At 43.5% G+C, this 16718-nt stretch overlaps 1 protein-coding gene across 1 annotated transcript in view; it reads left to right on the top strand.

Annotated features, from left to right (window-relative positions):
- The window catches only part of LOC136657571 (sodium-coupled monocarboxylate transporter 1-like), a 66690-nt gene that overhangs the window by 47868 nt on the left and 2104 nt on the right, over positions 1-16718 (top strand). Inside the window, exons 13-14 of the mRNA XM_066634489.1 lie at positions 8216-8319; positions 12362-12447. Coding sequence (XP_066490586.1) covers positions 8216-8319; positions 12362-12447 — 190 coding nt within the window. The remainder of the gene's footprint in view (positions 1-8215; positions 8320-12361; positions 12448-16718) is intronic.

Consider the following 16718-nt stretch of genomic DNA (forward strand, 5'->3'; position numbering starts at 1 on the left):
AAGAAGGAGAATTGTCTGGGGAGGACCAGGGAGGTGCTGACTCCAATGTGAATCGCCTTTTTCCAGCAGAATTCCTACCCAGGGTGTTGGAGAAGGTAATCAGAGCCTTGAGCCTCAATCCATCCACAGATGTTGAATCTGGCTCGGCTGCACTGTCTTCCGCTTCAGGTCGGTCTCTGTTTCCCCAAAGGCTCCTCCACCAGGAGGAGATTGCTTTCCCTGAGGCCTTCCTTAAAGTGATGGAATCTGAGTGGACAACACCTTTGCATGGCAGGAGGGATACTAGATTAGTCAACAAATTCTACTCCCTCCCCAAAAAGGTTCTTGAGAAAATTAGGACACCTTCTGTGGATGCCCCAGTGGCAACTTTGGCCACCAATGCTATCATTCCATCCGAAGGGGAGGGAGGACCTCGATATCCCTCTAATAAGAGGATCGAGGCCACTCTTAAAAGAGCCTTCAAAGCCTCCTCCTTTGCCCTGAGAGTGGCAGCAGCCAGTTCTATCTTTGGGACGGCCACTTTTCTTTGGATTGATGAACTCTCTAACTCCAACCCTTCTCTTCCTAAGGCTTTCAAGGAATCTCTCAGAAAGTTCTCCCTGGCAGTAGCATTCACAGCTGACTCCTCCCTGGACGCTCTCCAGTTCTCGTCCAGGACCATGGCCTCCAACGTAGTGGCTAGAAGCAACCTGTGGCTTCGCTCTTGGGACGCAGATCCTGGTTCGCAAAGCAGGCTGGTAGCTACCCCCTTTGTCAGGGGTAAGCTATTCGGTCAGTCTCTTGAACCTGTTCTGGTGGAAAATAGGGACAAGCGAAAGGTCTTGCCTTCTGCACCCAAAAGTCAGGTAAAATTCAGACCCATCCTGCCTTTTTGCTCCTTTCGTGTCTCAGGCAAATCCAGAGAACAAGCTTGATTCAAGCCTAGGTGGAACAAGAGCAGGTTTCCCCAGAAACGGGGAAAATTCCTCCCTTCTCAGGAGGCCAATTCACATCCCAGGTCCTCCAAGGACAAATCTGCATGACGCCAGACCTCCTTCCCCCTCAAGTTCCAGTCAGTGCCCGGCTTCTGCAATTCACCCCTCTCTGGCATCAAATCATTTTGGATGCCTGGGTTCTGGAAAGCATCTCCAGAGGTTACTCCCTAGAATTTCTCAGGAAACCTCAAGACAGGTTCTGGCAGGTCCCCCCTTCCAGGGTTCCTGGAAAGCACTCTGCCATGATAGAAGCCACCAACCACCTCCTCGCCATAGGGGCAGTAGAGGAGGTTCCGATACCAGAAAGGAACTTGGGGGTCTATTCAGTCTTTTTCCTAGTGCCAAAACGAAATGGAGAGATACGGGGATCCTAGATCTAAAATGACTGAATTTGTTTCTGGTCAAAAGAAAATTCAAGATGGAAACAGTCCAGACCATTTCCTCAGCCTTTCAGATGGGAGACTACCTTTCCTCAATCGACCTATCAGAGGCGTACCTTCATATTTCCATCCTCAGGGAGCACCGGAGATACCTGAGGTTCTTCTACGGTTCCTTTCACCTGCAGTACCGCGCTCTCCCTTTTGGGTTGGCCACCTCTCCCAGGGTGTTCACCAAAGTCCTAGTTACCCTGATAGCACACCTCAGGCTACAGGGTCTGCATCTTTTTCCTTACCTGGACGACATCCTGATCAAAGCATCGTCCAGGGATTTAGCTCAGTTGCTCACCACCCTTACAGTACAGTGCCTCAGGCAATATGGGTTTGTTATCAATGAATCCAAGAGCATCCTGACACCCTCACAAGTACTGGAACTTCTGGGTGTTCAGTTTGACACCCAGAGTTTCTGAGCTTTCCTATCGCAGGACAGACAACACAAGATCCTTCAATTGCTTCATAAGGTTATGAGGGACACACACACTGAATTATTGTCACTTGCCAGGCTTCAGGGGATGCTAATCTCGTGCCTCCAACTAGTCAACTGGACATGTTTTCACACTCGGAAACTGTTAGCTTTGTGTTCTGAGGGAAGCAGAACCACAGCTTACAAGTTGGTTCAGGGAGCAGGTGTAGATTGCTGAGTCAGCAGAGTCAGCAGGCACCTCGGACTGACACACCCTGGGTGTGACCAAGCCAGCACTGATTGGCTAAGCTGACTACATAAGGTTAGTCTGCTGGAGCTTCCAGTGCAGCAGTAAGGGAGTTGATGGAGATAACTGAGGAACTGCTGCCAGTGACTGAGGAGGCTGGATACTGTATGTATATGTTATTACTGACTTATGGACTGAACCTTTGACTGTGTATTGTTGGAAACTGATTTGGATTTGTTATACTTGGACTGACTGCTCTTCGTGTTGACTCTTGGACTGTTTACTGACTACTCTACTTGTGATATCCCTTGCTCAAATACATCTGCTGAAAGTACTCTGCTGTATTTGCTGTTTTTCTTGCAACCTGCTCACATTGGGACAAAGCAGGGATCCTACACCAACCATCCCATACATAAATAATCTTAACAGAAACTGCAGCAGTTTCTGTCCCCTTATGCAAAGCTAGTAGAGAGATAGTCACAGATCAGGCTTCAGATCCCCTTGTTTCTGAAGAGGGACCTGCAATGGTGGATGACTGACAACCGGTTAGCCTGAGGGGTCAGTCTCCACAGCCATCCAGATGCCAGTCTGTTAGGATGGGGGCCCCATCTGAATGGGAGACTGATTCAGGGGCGTTGGTCCTCTCAGGAAGCTTCCCTCAGCATCAGTCTGCTGGAATTGAGAGTGATCTGGCTAGCTCTTGCCCATTTAGAGCTTCTTGTCCTTCAGGAACACATTCTAGTCAGGACCAACAATGTGTCAGCCAAAGCCTACCTGAACCACCAAGGGGGGTCACGGTCAAGGCAACTTATGAGGGAGGCAAGCCTGATCCTTCAGTGGGCAGAAAGAAATCTTCTGTCTCTAAGTGCCCAACACCTGGCGGAAAAATCAAATGTAGAGGCGGATTGGCTAAGCCAGAGAAGGCTTGCAAAGGCAGAATGGGGTCTGCATCCTCAAACCTTCAAAGGAAATCACAGCCTGTTTCAGCACACCAGTGCTGGATCTGTTCGCCACAAGCAAAAACACCCAAGTGGAAAGGTTCTTTTCCAGAACGGAGGATCCAAGGGCGGAGGCAATCGATGCTCTTTCGACCCTTTGGCCCAAGGGACTTCTTTACGCCTTTCCCCCGGTTCCTCTTCTGGCACAGATGCTCAGACTAATAAGGCTATACAAGGCAACAGTGGTCCTAGTCGCCCCAAACTGGCAAAGGCGACCCTGGTATCCAGAACCAGTTCTCCCCCCTTGGAAAACTCTTCACTGGGCAGATCTTCTTTCCCACAGCCCACTACATCATCCACAGTTACACAGGTTCTATCTGACTGCGTGGAAGTTGAAAGGCTAGAGCTTAAATGCCTAGGTTTCTCTTAGAGGGTCATCTCCACCATGTTATCCTCTAGACGGTCTTCCACAAGAAGGGTTTATAGAACCATGTGGAGGAGGTTTCGTTCATGGTGTAGAGAAAAGGATCTTGACCCCAGTTCCCCGTCAGTTTCTATTATTGTTGACTTCCTACAGGACAGGCTGGAGATCTGAGATTAACTGCTTTGAGATTAACCTGGATCAGAAACAAAGATCTGAGATTACTGCTCAGGGAGATCCCATCTGTCAGGAATGCCCCCGTCTCCACCAGGGAAATCAGGAGTTTATGGCTTACCTTGGTAAGTCCTGTTCCTGGTGGAGACAGGGGGCATTCCGTCCTCCCGTTTTTCTATTCTCGTTGGACTCGGCACCTTTCTGGTCCAGTTTGAGGTTTGAACACACAATGAGGGGTTAGTCTTTGCTTGTTTGGGGTCTACTGCACTCTTGTTTTTCTATCCTGGGTGTCTCTTCACCATTTTTTGTCTGAAGTTGACCTTTTCCGCGTTATGAAGTTGTTTTTTCTGAGGACTGTGGCTCGGCTATGTCTGGGTCCTGGTCCCCGTTCACATGGAGCTCCACCCTTTGGGTTTTGACCTGCCTACAGGATGCGACAAGGGACATTCCCATTTGTCAGGAATGCCCCCTGTCTCCACCAGGAACAGGACTTAACAAGGTAAGCCATAAACTCCTGATATATTATCTACAATGAGATAATACCATCTGTGCATGTATAGGGAGGTGATAGCAATTCAGAAACATGAATAGAGAGGAAGAAACCTTGAGCAATGTGTGGCTCTCAGAAATGTGAGGATATGGGAACTTTAAGTTCCCAGCAATTTTTCCATTCTTCATAGCATCCTTGGAAGTCTTCAAGTGGCATGGTATTCAGAGCCTGTGTAGTGGCTCTTTGGACGTTATCCACACTACCAAAATGGTGTCCTTTCAAACCATTCTTCATCTTTGGGAATATGAAAAAGATGCAAGGAGTCAAGTCAAGGCTGTAGTGTGGATGGGGAAGCACCACGATGTGTTTTTCAGCCAAAAACTCTCCGACAGCCAAAGCACTGTGACTTGGTGCATTGAAGGATCCAAGCTGAGCCAATCTCAGGACGCATACGTAAAGCTCTTTGTCTCAAGTGATCAAGAACTTGTGCAGATGATAGCGCAGCTTTTCCCTAAGCTTTCCTCACCATTTCCAACGTTTCTGATGCACTTTTGCCCAATTTCACACAATTTTATCGCGTGCTGCTATTCCAAACTTGCTTGCACTTTTCTTACTATGAGGCACGTGTCACAAAAAAGAATGTCTCGACTCTGACACGGCTGGAATGCAACTGATCAGTTTTCTAACGTATACCTGGCACTTCAACTCAAGTGACCTTGGCCAACTTCTCCCTTCACAGAGCCCTTCTGAAGCGTAGGAAATTCATTCTCATTACTTTCTGGACACACCTCGTATTGGTGCATCTTTCTCCCAGGAGACCAGGGTGGTTTGAAGCAGTGCTTCCCAAACTTTTTAGTGCTAGGACCCACTTTTTAAAATGACACTCTAAGACCCACTAGATAAGCATTTATTATCATTAATAACAAATTATTAATAATGGGGTCTTGTGTTCCTAAGGCTGCTGAAGACCTTACAGATAATGTGTGTGTAGACATTTGCTAGACCCTCCCTAGAATGGAGTTCAAGAATTGGTTCCCCAAACCTTAACAGTCATTTGAGGGTACCCAGGAGGCTGAACTGGAGAGCAAGATATACAGTTAGGGACTCCTAGGCCAGACAAAAGGCTGAAACTGGGTTCACACATGATCTGTGTCATGCCAGTTACTAGAGAATATTGTAAAATGTAATATTTTAATTTGGGGGAGGGGGTATGAAGATAACTTCCTACCACAGGTTAGCATTCCAGCTAACAATTTTCTTGTGCAAGAAGAACTGGGCAAGGGTGCTTGCAAACTGTATGTTTAAAAAAACTTTTCACAACCCACCAAAAATTGTCTCATGACCTGTGGGTCATTGACCCAGTTTGGAAAACATTGGTTTAGAGTACTCTAATGCTCCTTTGAAAATGCCTGCCAAAGCTGCAGGTGAAATGGCAGGAGATAGAGGGTTTATTGGACCATGGCCATCAAGCTCAAACAGTTTTAATATTGTTAATCCTACCAGCCCTGAAAGCCTTAAATCAGCTATTTTCAACAACTGTGCCATGGCACATTGGTGTGCCAGGAATGGTCCCCAGGTGTCCCACAGGAATTTGGTAGAGGGTCATTTATTGTAGGACCATTGTGGATGTGAGCCCCCCCCCCCACCATTGCCAGCATAGTGTGCCTTGTCAATTGTCAAATGATGGTGTGCCTTGAGCATTTTATTGCCTGGCCAGTGTGCCTTGAGATGAAAAGCGTTGAAAATCACTGCCTAAGAATATAGTATATTATTGGTGCTTTATAGTTTACACAGTGGTTGAAGTTGTCATTTAGGCACCTGTTATACTCTGTGGCCGCTGTTCCCCCCAGACTGTGCAGCTTGAAGCCAAACTCAGTGCAGCACGAAGCTCTGCTACCTGGAAATTGGTGATGAAATGTGGGATCATCACTGAGAATCTAGAGGCCCCACCTTGCAGCCACAGAAGGTCTTCTTGCAGCAGTGGGATCCTTTCAGAGATGAATTCCTTCCCTGCAGAACTGCACCATTTTGAAAGCCCTGCTGGTTTTAAGTGGTCCATCCCAGTTTGTTTTTTTTGGGGGGTGGAATGGGGTGTGAGACTGAAATACCCCTACCAGTACTTGAGCACACAAAGAAGAGCCCTGCTGGATCAGGCCAAAGGCCCATCTCGTCCAGCTTCCTGTGTCTCACAGTGGCCCACCAAATGCTTCAGGGGAATAAACAAGACACAACCTGTGTCGGGGTGCCCTTCCCTGCTGCTCCCTTGCATCTGGTATTCTGAGGTACCCTACTTCTAAAATCAGGAGTTTGCACATACCTGTCTTGACTTGTAACCCATGATGGATTTTTCCTCCAGAAATTTGTCCAATCCCCTCAAAGGCATCTAGGCAAGATGCCATCACCACTTCCTGTGGCAAGGAGTTCCACAAACTAATTACATGCCAGGTAAAGAAATACTTTCTTTTGTCTGTCCTAACTCTCCCGGTTTTAGTGGATGTCCCCTGGTTGTGGTATTATGTGAGAGGGAAAAAAGCATCTTTCTATCCATCCCCTGTATAATTTTGTATGTCCCAATCATGTCCCCCCCTCAGGCACCTCTTTTCTAGACTGAAGAGCCCCAAACGCTACAGCCTTTCCTCATAAGGGAGGTGCTGTAGCCCACTAATCATTTTGGTTGCTCTCTTCTGCATCTTTTCTATTTCCACTATATCCTTTTTGAGATGTGGCGACCAGAACTGGATGCAGTACTCCAAGTGTGGCCTTACCATCGATTCGTACAAGGGCATTATAATATTAGCCATCTTATTCTCAATACCTTTTCTAATGATTCCAAGCATGGAATTAGCCTTCCTAGGAGTATGTCCTAGTAACTTAAACAATGAATATCATTTACTGGCAAGCTAGCCTTGTGAGAAGCTAGGGCACTTTCACATCAGAGCCCTAAGTGTTGCAGGGTTCAAGAAAGCAAGACTCGGTACTCAAGGGTGATTGTTTGCAGGCTTTATTTCATTGCAAGCAATGGGCATTTCAAGGAACTCAAGGAACTAAAGAGATGACACAATGTACTTCTCTCTCTGCATCTCTCTCTGCATGCCTTTCTCCTATGCTAATGTCAACATAGAAACACCTATGAAGCCTTCCTGCAATGTTAAAGCTTTTGTCTGTTCTTAAGACTTTTCTAAAATCAAGCAGCAAAGGTTGCTTTAGACTTACTTCTAATGACTACTATGTCCCCATATATGTTGGTTACACTTTAAGGCAAAGATTATTTTACCTATATGTGCCTATATGTGTCTTTTCCTTTGAAAGCATGGAAGAATAACAGTTTAAAACTATAAATGAACACAGGCAGACTGTCCTTGCTAAGACAGGTATACTTCTGCCAAGTTGGGGCCTATCTGCTCATTACCTAGCAATCTTATTTGCATTCCAAGGTGTTTATGCCTAAACAGCTCTTTGAGAATACAATTTTGCCTTTAAATGAAGTCATACAGCTTCTTCTATTCTGTGTTTTTCTATACTTTTGCAGTGTGGCTTTTGCTTTTAAAATGATTCTTTCTTTGCTTTTACTTATACTGGGCTATTCAGTGACTTTACAGTCTAGGGTCAAGGGTCACCGTGCTCATAAGAACCCTAAGCATTGCTTTCCAACAGTTAGCTGGAAAGGAAATGAATTCATTTAATGTAGTGCTGTATCAACTAGCAATCCTTCTCTAATATCTGCTGTCAAGTAAGTCCCATTCAGCGAAGGTTCATGCCAACTTCAAATAAAAGTTTATTCTTACAGTTTCAGCCATTCTACTGCTTCTGTTGATTCTGAGGGTTTAATCAGTAATTTCCCCTTGAATAGCCTCTCTCTGTTTGCTTGCTATCAGATTCTGTTCCTGCATGGGAAACCTTCATTAAGGCTGCAATCCTAACCACACTTTCCTGAGAGTAAGCCCCATTGAACAAAATAGAACTTACTTCTGGGTAGGCCTGGTTAGGATTGTGCCCTAATTGATTTTTCTTTTTTTCAGGGATGAAATTATACTAAATAACCTTCTTAAATTATGGTATGTTTTTAGTAAGTTTGTTAATACTGAGCTGCAATTTAAAAGGTAATATTACCATTTTCTTTTCTTTTTTTAGACCTCCCATTTATGAAAATTTGTACAGTATTTCATATCTATATTTAAGTCCATTCGGAACCTTAGTCACACTCATGGTGGGAACAGTTGTGAGCCTATCAACAGGTAACTTTTTCCAATTTTTATTTATATGATTCCTGCACATTCTTGCATATGATGTCAACTTCTGAGGCTTGGCTAGTGGCAACAAGGGGGAGAGCCTACTGAGTCACAGTACCAAAGTTATGGAACTCTCTTCCTGTAGAATTAAGATCTGAACTCTCCCTGTTGACCTTCCACTAGGGACGTAAGACTTATTTTGTATGGATTTCTCTTTGCAGTGATTTATGGTTGGTTGCTGCTTTTATTGTTATGCTTCTCATTATAGATTGTATTTTTTATTATTATTGTATTTTGTTGAAAAAATTGGGAGGGGGAAGTCATTAGCTGTCTTGGGTCTTTCTTGTAAGAGAGAACGGTGAGGTACAAACAAAAGTGTCTCAAGTATTAATGTAAAGTCCTCTGTAATCATTCCCTTCAAATGTCTGTTTTCTTTGCATAACTGCATCAAATTGTAATGCTTTATGAGTGATCTGCACGCAATGTGCCTGAACCCTATTCTGTAACAGTGCATGCAGGGTGAGGAGTCCTACTCAGCATCTTGTTCTGATCCAGGTTTCTTTCACACATCCTCTTTTCGTGTGTGTGTGTGTGTGTGTGTGTGTGTGTGTGTGTTTCTCCTTCTGCACTGTCACAGTTCAGAAATCTAGTCAGTTTTAGGGGGTGACTCTGTCTGTGCAGTTGGTGCACTGTCTAAGGCTTGCCTGAGCTGCTATGAAACGTCATTCTAATATTTTCTGTCAGTTTTTGACAGGTGCTTGGTGTCTGTCAGTTCAAGGTCCTGGCAAAGCATGTATATTCCAATATCATGATATTCAAAGCTGTGGTCCACGGACAGGTTGCTGGTCTGTGAGTCATTGTTTGCTGGTCTATGACATGTCTCTTGGTCTTCCTTCTTCTGGCTTGCTGTGAGATGTTGACATGTGCCAAGCCTTCTGAGAGGCTCTGGGAAGGCGGAAGAAGGAAGCAGGAAAGCTCAGGAAAGCAGATGTGCTGCATATCAGCACTCTATGTGTGCGCGTGCACACATGCCGCATGCATATTCATGCACAGTGCCAGTCTACAGCACATTGGGAAAAAATTGTAGCATACCCTTTGAGAAGCACTGTTCTAATGCACATAGAAGGTGTACTGAACATGTCCTGGCCTGTTCATGGTAACAAATCAATGGTTTCTCTTGGTATATAAAGCAACCGTTCCCATGACAGTGGATTCCAATTGAAAGTGGCTTTGAATCTGAAATCTGGATATTACTGAAACTGGAATAACATGTTTTAATAGAAACACTCTTTCAGAATTAAAAGGAACTAGGAGCCATTCCCTTAATTATGTGGACTAAAATATATATGTAAGATAAGAGTCATTAAGAAGACAATCCATCAATCAGTCCTCCTCCAAGAGCTTACAAAAGCACTTCACTCAGCCCCTCCTTTCACCAATGTAAAATGATCACCTTTCTTTCACTTGCTCAGGGGGAAGGGAGGGGTGCACTGGAGAGAGAAGGATTGATGGATTGTCAGCCAGCTGCCCCCCCTCTCATTAATGAGGCTATTGTTAAAGGACTGTTCAGTTTTTTAAACTGATTTTAAAGGGATGCATTTTCCCCTTCTGCAGGGATCAGTACATTCCTTCTCATTTGTAGGGGCCATTTGTGTTGAGTCAAATCTGTGTATAAAAAATCCGTGTATAAATAGGCTGGACCTGTATGCTTGACAAGGGGCAGTTATGCTAAATTTTAATTGTTCATTGCAATCAAAGTATATTGGAGTCAAAATGGATTTAAAGTAGCTAAATATTGTAGTGAAGCAAGGGTGTCGCACTATCTATTTATAAAAGTGTAAGAGACAAGACTTGTGAGAACCAGAGGTGGGTGCATCATGAGTGATGACATATGCCAGAGCTGCACCACTAGACTGATTAGCATTTAAATTTGGATTTCAAGAGATAGGCAAGCAGACAGTGCACAAGAAAACAAGGTTTGACGGGCCTTTGGTTGTGTATGACAGGTACAGAATACCCATAAAACAAAACAATTTTTTTGGACTCTCCAAAATGAAATTTTAGACTTTTAAACACAGAAGGTACAAGATCAAGCTGGCTACATCTTGGCCATCATGACCAGTAACTGAGCCATTTCTCAAACTGTCTTGGGACAGAAAACTGCCACCTTTGATGTCTAATGTACAGGTGGCATTGAGTACAATTCTGTTCACCTCACACCTCACATAGACTCGCTTCCTTATTCTGGAAAAAAACACAAATCTGACCCCTGGCTGACATGCATTGATTACATTGTGGTTAGGTTGTTACAGTGCACCCAGAAGTGCCTTTGAAGAGTGTTTGGAAATGGCAAATGCTGCTGCCAGGAGCCAGTCGTACAGAGCAGGTGGCTCTGCTATTAGGTCTACACTTGCCCCTGGTTTGTTTCCTAGCCCAATTCAAAGTGATGGTCATTACATTTCAAGCTCTAGGTCAGGAGTGTCAAACTCGTTTCATGCAGGGCCAAATAGCATTCATGATGCCTGCTGAGGGCGTGAAGTGATGTCATAAAGCAGGAAGTGATGTCATTAAGCAGATCTTGAACAGAAATAAGCACTTTGTTCTTGTTCTTATTAACGCCTTTAAGTTACAAATAACAGAAGAGAAAATATGCAAGTTTTGATCATGTTTTCAAGATATGGGAGAGCCCAATTATTTTGCCAGTTGCTGTTTCAGCAGTGAACCTCAGCAGCTGCAAGCAGCTAATGGTGGTACTGGGAGAGCCCAAGGCCAAGCAGAGCTTCTGGGGGCCATATTTGGTCTGTGGGCCTTATGTTTGACACCCCTGCTCTAGGAGGATTGGGGCCAGCATATGTAAAAGTTAAGCTCCTCCCACATAATCCTGCCAGTCCTCTGTGATCATCTACTTCTTTTCCCTTTTCTGTCTGAAGTATGGTTGGTGTTATATAGTGGGTCCATGCGAATAAAGGAAGGCATAGTGATAACAGCTCAATACGTTTATTCCATCTTCAGAACAGAACCTAGCAAAATACAAGGCTAACCCCTGGCTTTTTATAGCCTTTAAACTCTGCCCCAACTTCCCGTGATTGGTGCAATTGAAACCTTAACTAGAGGGCCAATCAGATGGTAGGATTTTGATCCATCACCGATTGGCCAGTCATAAGTCTGGGCCAATCAGTTATGCAGGATTTCGATCCTGCATAACTTACATACATAACAGTTGGTGTGGTTGGTTGCCAAGGCATGGCACCCAGGTTTGGAGTCCCTGTCCCTTGGGAGGCTTTTCTAGAATCTTCCCTCTTCACCTGTTACTGATCACTGAAGACTGATCACTCCCCCCTGCATCTTTTATTTGGGGAGGGCGCAGTTGTTGTTGTAATGTGAATGATTTTATTTTGTGCCCCTTTTAAGATTGTATTATTATTAAAAATATTTTAATGGTTTTATTGAAAGTTGTATGCTGCTTTAGAGTGTGGCCAGTGACCTCCCTTTTCAAAGAACAGTCTGCCCTGATTCCATCTTGGTTCCTTAGCAGACATTCTAGAAGGTCAGCCAGTGCTTCACCCTGGAGGGGATGAGGCATGACTCCTTCTAATCGAGACCATGGATCTAACTAAGGGCCATGGAACAGAAGGCTGAAGCACTGTGGGGCATCTGTATGTCACCCTTCTCTAAGGCCTTGCAAATAGGGTTCTTCACCCTGGTGTAATCCTATTTGCAATTCAGTTTAATTGCCAGTGGCCAGAGCAGTTGGATAGTCTTTCAGATTCTTCCTCCAGAACATCTCTCCTACCAGCAACTCAAGAATGAGCCCCTTCAGGAACCTCTGATTAGGGCGCAATTCCTGGATTAAGGACACACCTTAGTTCTGTCAAGCCAGGACTTTGGGAGAACATCTCTCTAACATCCACTTTAGCTGCAAAAGAGGAACAGATCCAGGAGACTGTTACTGTCTGAGGGGAGAGAGCCTGGAGCTGGCCATGTCAGTATCTGGATTGCACCAGCCTTTGTATGAGTCAATCATGTTGTTAATCAAATTATCTTCTAGGAGGACTGAGGCAAGATATAGATCGCAGTCTCCTATTTGGCAAAGAGGACCTGATAGCTGACTACGAATACTTGAAAGCTAAGGCTGTAAGTGCACATTTGCAAGTTCTCCTCTTGTGCCTTCACACAGACTGGTGGTATTCCCTTCAAGAAAATATAAATATATTTCTAGCCCCATAGTTATTTAAGCTTGGAACATCATCTCAGGCATGCGGTACAAATGTGCAGGTGCTGTCAGTGTGACACACATTGACCTCTCTGTTTAGAGATAGTCTTGCACAATAGCGGGCTCCATCCAAGAGGCTTTCTGCTTAGGGCCCATCACTTCAGCATTTCTCTCCCCTTCCCTGAAAAAGTGATTGGCAGTGCATCTTTACATAGGAATCAACAGAAGGTTCCTCATGTGCGGCCACAGCAAATGGATGCTGCGGTCTTTGTGTGAACAACACTCTTACTTATGCAAGATCTGATTGAGAAGATGATCAATATATACAGTCCAGTTTCAACCTATAGATTGGAGTAACTGAACTGGAACAAGATTTGGTGGCATTTAACACAGCCTTATGCCCATTGAAATCAGTGATCATCAGTGCACTTGGCTTTGCATTATGTTGTGTGGCCTTTATAAAATGAAACAAAGAATAAGCACTTGAGGCTTTAAAAAAAAAATTATGACCATTATGTTTACAGGCAGTGATATATGAAACCTTTCATCCGGCACAGCAAGAGGTTCCCGAATAAGGCTGTTGGAATGTAGTTTGCTGCATTCATTGCTGCAGGAGGTGCTGATCCTCTGAAGGAGACACAGAAGAGTATTCCTTCTGTAAATGAATTGTTTTGCATGTGGCAGTTTATAAAAGTCCAGAAATGTTTGGTTTTTATTATTAATTGACATAAAAAATGGAGAATCTGGATTTTATCAATTACATTTTGACATAGGACTTAGTTTGGTAACTAAAATATAAGCCAATTTGAGAAAATTATCCCATCTTAATTATATGTATTTTGGCCTCTACAGTAAAGCAACAAGACATCACAAAAAATTATAAGCAAACATTAAAAGTTACACACACATCCCTTGTTTAAGTACCTTAAATATAATGTTTTTATTTGTCACTTCTGTATAGAAGAGACTGTGGGTTGTGAATATTTTCAAAATGATAAATGCTCTAAATTGTGTAAACACCATGGTATTGCCAATGTCGTTGCTCAAGAAATAAAATAAAGCATAATCCAAAGAGTTGTTGTCAAGCATCTATCTTCTTTTTCTTATGCAAACTGCTGCTTTGGGTGGTTTTTCTTGTTCTTCATACTCTTTATAAAGTAAGCCAGCAAAATATTTAACAAAAAAGGGCACAATCCCAAGTGCTTTATCCACTGCACCAGTTGAGAAGTGTCACAAAAGTGCCATAAGGCATGTTTGCAATGACATAGGCCCTCCTCCCTGGACTGTAGCAAGCTCCAGGTCAGGTGTGTTTGTGTCGCTGGTGGGTTGCCAGCTCGGGAGTCTGAGAACGGAACTGGGATGTTCTGGGGTGGGGGAGGGCAAGTGGGCCTGTGGGTGGGCTGGGCCAGGGTGGGGGGTGGAGTCAGGATCCACCACTTTGGCCAGGACCTAACCCTGCTTAGAGGTCCGGGCTAGTGCTGCGCTGCACTCCTCTTTAGGGGGCGCAGATCGGAGTAGTCCCATTCAGGCTGCTGCCACATTACCCAGGGTAAGGGGAATCGATTCTCCTTGTCTCAGGTTGCGCCGTAGCCTATCCCAATCCTTTGCTGGATAGGGGCAGGCCAGCTGGCCTGCCTGTTCCAGCGTGGGTTAGGATTGGTCTTTAAGAGTCTTGCTGGATCATCTAGTCCAGCTTCCTGTATCTCATAGTTGGCCACATCAAGATCCCAAATCCTGCTGCCACTCCTTTGCATTTGGCATGCAATGATAGGCTATCTCTAAAACTCAGAGGTTGCATACAGTCATTATGACTAGACATTTCATGGCAAATGTGTATCATAGGGTGCAATCCTAACCAACTTTCCAGCACTGAGGTAAGGGCAATGCAGCTCCAAGATAAGGGAGCAAATATTCCATTAACTTGAGGAGGCCTCTATGAGTGCCCCCCAACTGCAGGAAGCAGCACACACCCCATTGACACAGCTATGTCAGTGCTGGAAAGTCGGTTAGGATTGGGGCCATAATCTCACAACTTTTTAAACAAAGTTCCCAATTACAAATTTGATGAAACAAATGGTGCACTTGGAGAAGCTGCTTAACTTTTCCCATTCCTACTCACTTTCTGCTTAGATTGATCACTTGTATAGTTTCTCCAGCAGGTGGAAAAGCAAGTTGGGAGGAGGGTTGAGTAAGATTTAACAATCCTTCTTAAGTCAGTAAAAGTAGCTATCTTTGTTATATTTTATATTCTAAATTCCCAGCAGACTAATCATGGCCACCACAGGCTTATCCTTGAAATAAAGATATTGAACATCTTCCCCCCAAATTTTCCCCATTAGATTCTGACAAACAGTGGTATATGAAGGCCATTTGGCACCTGGGGCCCATAAATTTTTGTACTTTCCCCATGATAAAATTGTCAGTAATAGTCATGATATGAAATGAATAATAATGGCCAAAGAAAAAATGCAGACAGTGAACATTTTCTTTTATTGAACTTGTATATAATAGGTTTCACATATGTAGTGAGCATTAGAGATCATAACCCAAAACAAAACAGGAAAGGAATGTCTATCAAGATAATATACAGTGGGCTTGTGGTCTATCAAACATATAAAAGCAGTTTTGTTGTAATAGAGAAGAAAGGCAAAACATGCATACATTTATGAAGAATACATTTGGTTTTCTGAAATGCTTGCAACAACCCATTTATTCCCAATGGTAATCCACTTTTTGTCACAGTGTACAACTTTTGTTACAGGATTCCTGGTGTAATCCAGTTTTTGTTACATAAAGTAGCTGTGTTTCCTTTTCTGTTTTTTTTTTTTAAATTGGCATAGAGATATTTCAACACTGTTTCATTGCATTCTGCATGAAATTACACACTGAATGATATATAACATGATTAACATTCAAAAATACTAAGATTATAAAATAGGGAGGCTGCCTCTATCACCCTATGCAGCTTGACACCAGGAACCCGCTGCCCCCTATTTCTATGCCACTGTTGGCAAACCTTTAAGGAAAAAGAAACAGTCCTGGGGGAGGTTTTTCTATCTTGTTCTCTGGTATGCCTCATATTGTTAGTGAATATTCTTTGTCGATCTCGGAGGCTGTGATTATAAAAGAAGAAGTCATGACATAGCTATGGGAAGGTCAGCAGGGGCAAAATCCCCTGGGTACCATGCCTTAAGAGGGTGTCTTAGAGGCCACTGAAAGACACTACCAGTTTTTGCTGAAAACTGAAAGTGCCTTATGGAGGCTTCTAAGATATGTCCCCAAGGTGTGGTATTCAGGGTCTCAGAAGGGCCTCTAAGATGTTGTGTGGGGGTGTGTATTAAAATTATGAGGGTATTATGGGGCATGGGAGGAGTTTAAAAAATTGTGCTCCTGGGTGCCAGATGCCTTAGCTACACCACTGGAAGAAGTAGCTCTGTATTATAATCAAAGTCCCAAATATTTTACATCTTTATTGGCGGACAACAATTTGAATCATGCTTTGAATGCTATTGGTAGTTAATGCAGACAAGATGGTGTTCTAGCTCCATAACATTCTGCATCAGCTGCAGTTTCAAACACTCATTGTAGACCCCACTGCCTTACTGAAGACTAAGATATTCACAAAGGGATCCAAGAGCATGTCTGATAGTAATTAATATACCTGTCTTTTTGTCCAAAAGTTTTTACTCCAAGTACACTCCAGTTCTGCTTCATACATAATTTCCTGGATCAGATATTTTTCTCTTCTTATCCTGTCCTTGGGAATGTCTGAAATTAAATAGGAAATCAGGTGCTTTATGCAAAAGAAGAGATGCTGTAAAAAATTTTTTTATAAAATAGATGACTTCAATAAAAATCAGGGCAAAAAGTTGTAAGTTTCCCCAAATACGTAACATTAAGAGAGCATTCTATGAAATTTGCATTTTTGCGCATGCACACACTCTGATTTTAGTGTTTCATCATCCTGCCATTTTCAGCTCAAACATCCCTATTGAGCATAAGAAAGATTAACAAGGGTAAAATCAAATCATCACTGTTGCATCCATTTAAAAAACAAACACATTCCTTTCAGAGATCAAGAGCAGTTTTCCAAACTTCTTATGACACTAATATTTCCACACATATTAATATGTCCAGAAAAACCTTACAAACCCACACTCCTCCAGCAATCCTGGTAAACAGTGACCTTTCT

Source organism: Tiliqua scincoides, chromosome 7 (assembly GCF_035046505.1).
Source record: "Tiliqua scincoides isolate rTilSci1 chromosome 7, rTilSci1.hap2, whole genome shotgun sequence".
Taxonomy (NCBI): domain Eukaryota; kingdom Metazoa; phylum Chordata; class Lepidosauria; order Squamata; family Scincidae; genus Tiliqua; species Tiliqua scincoides.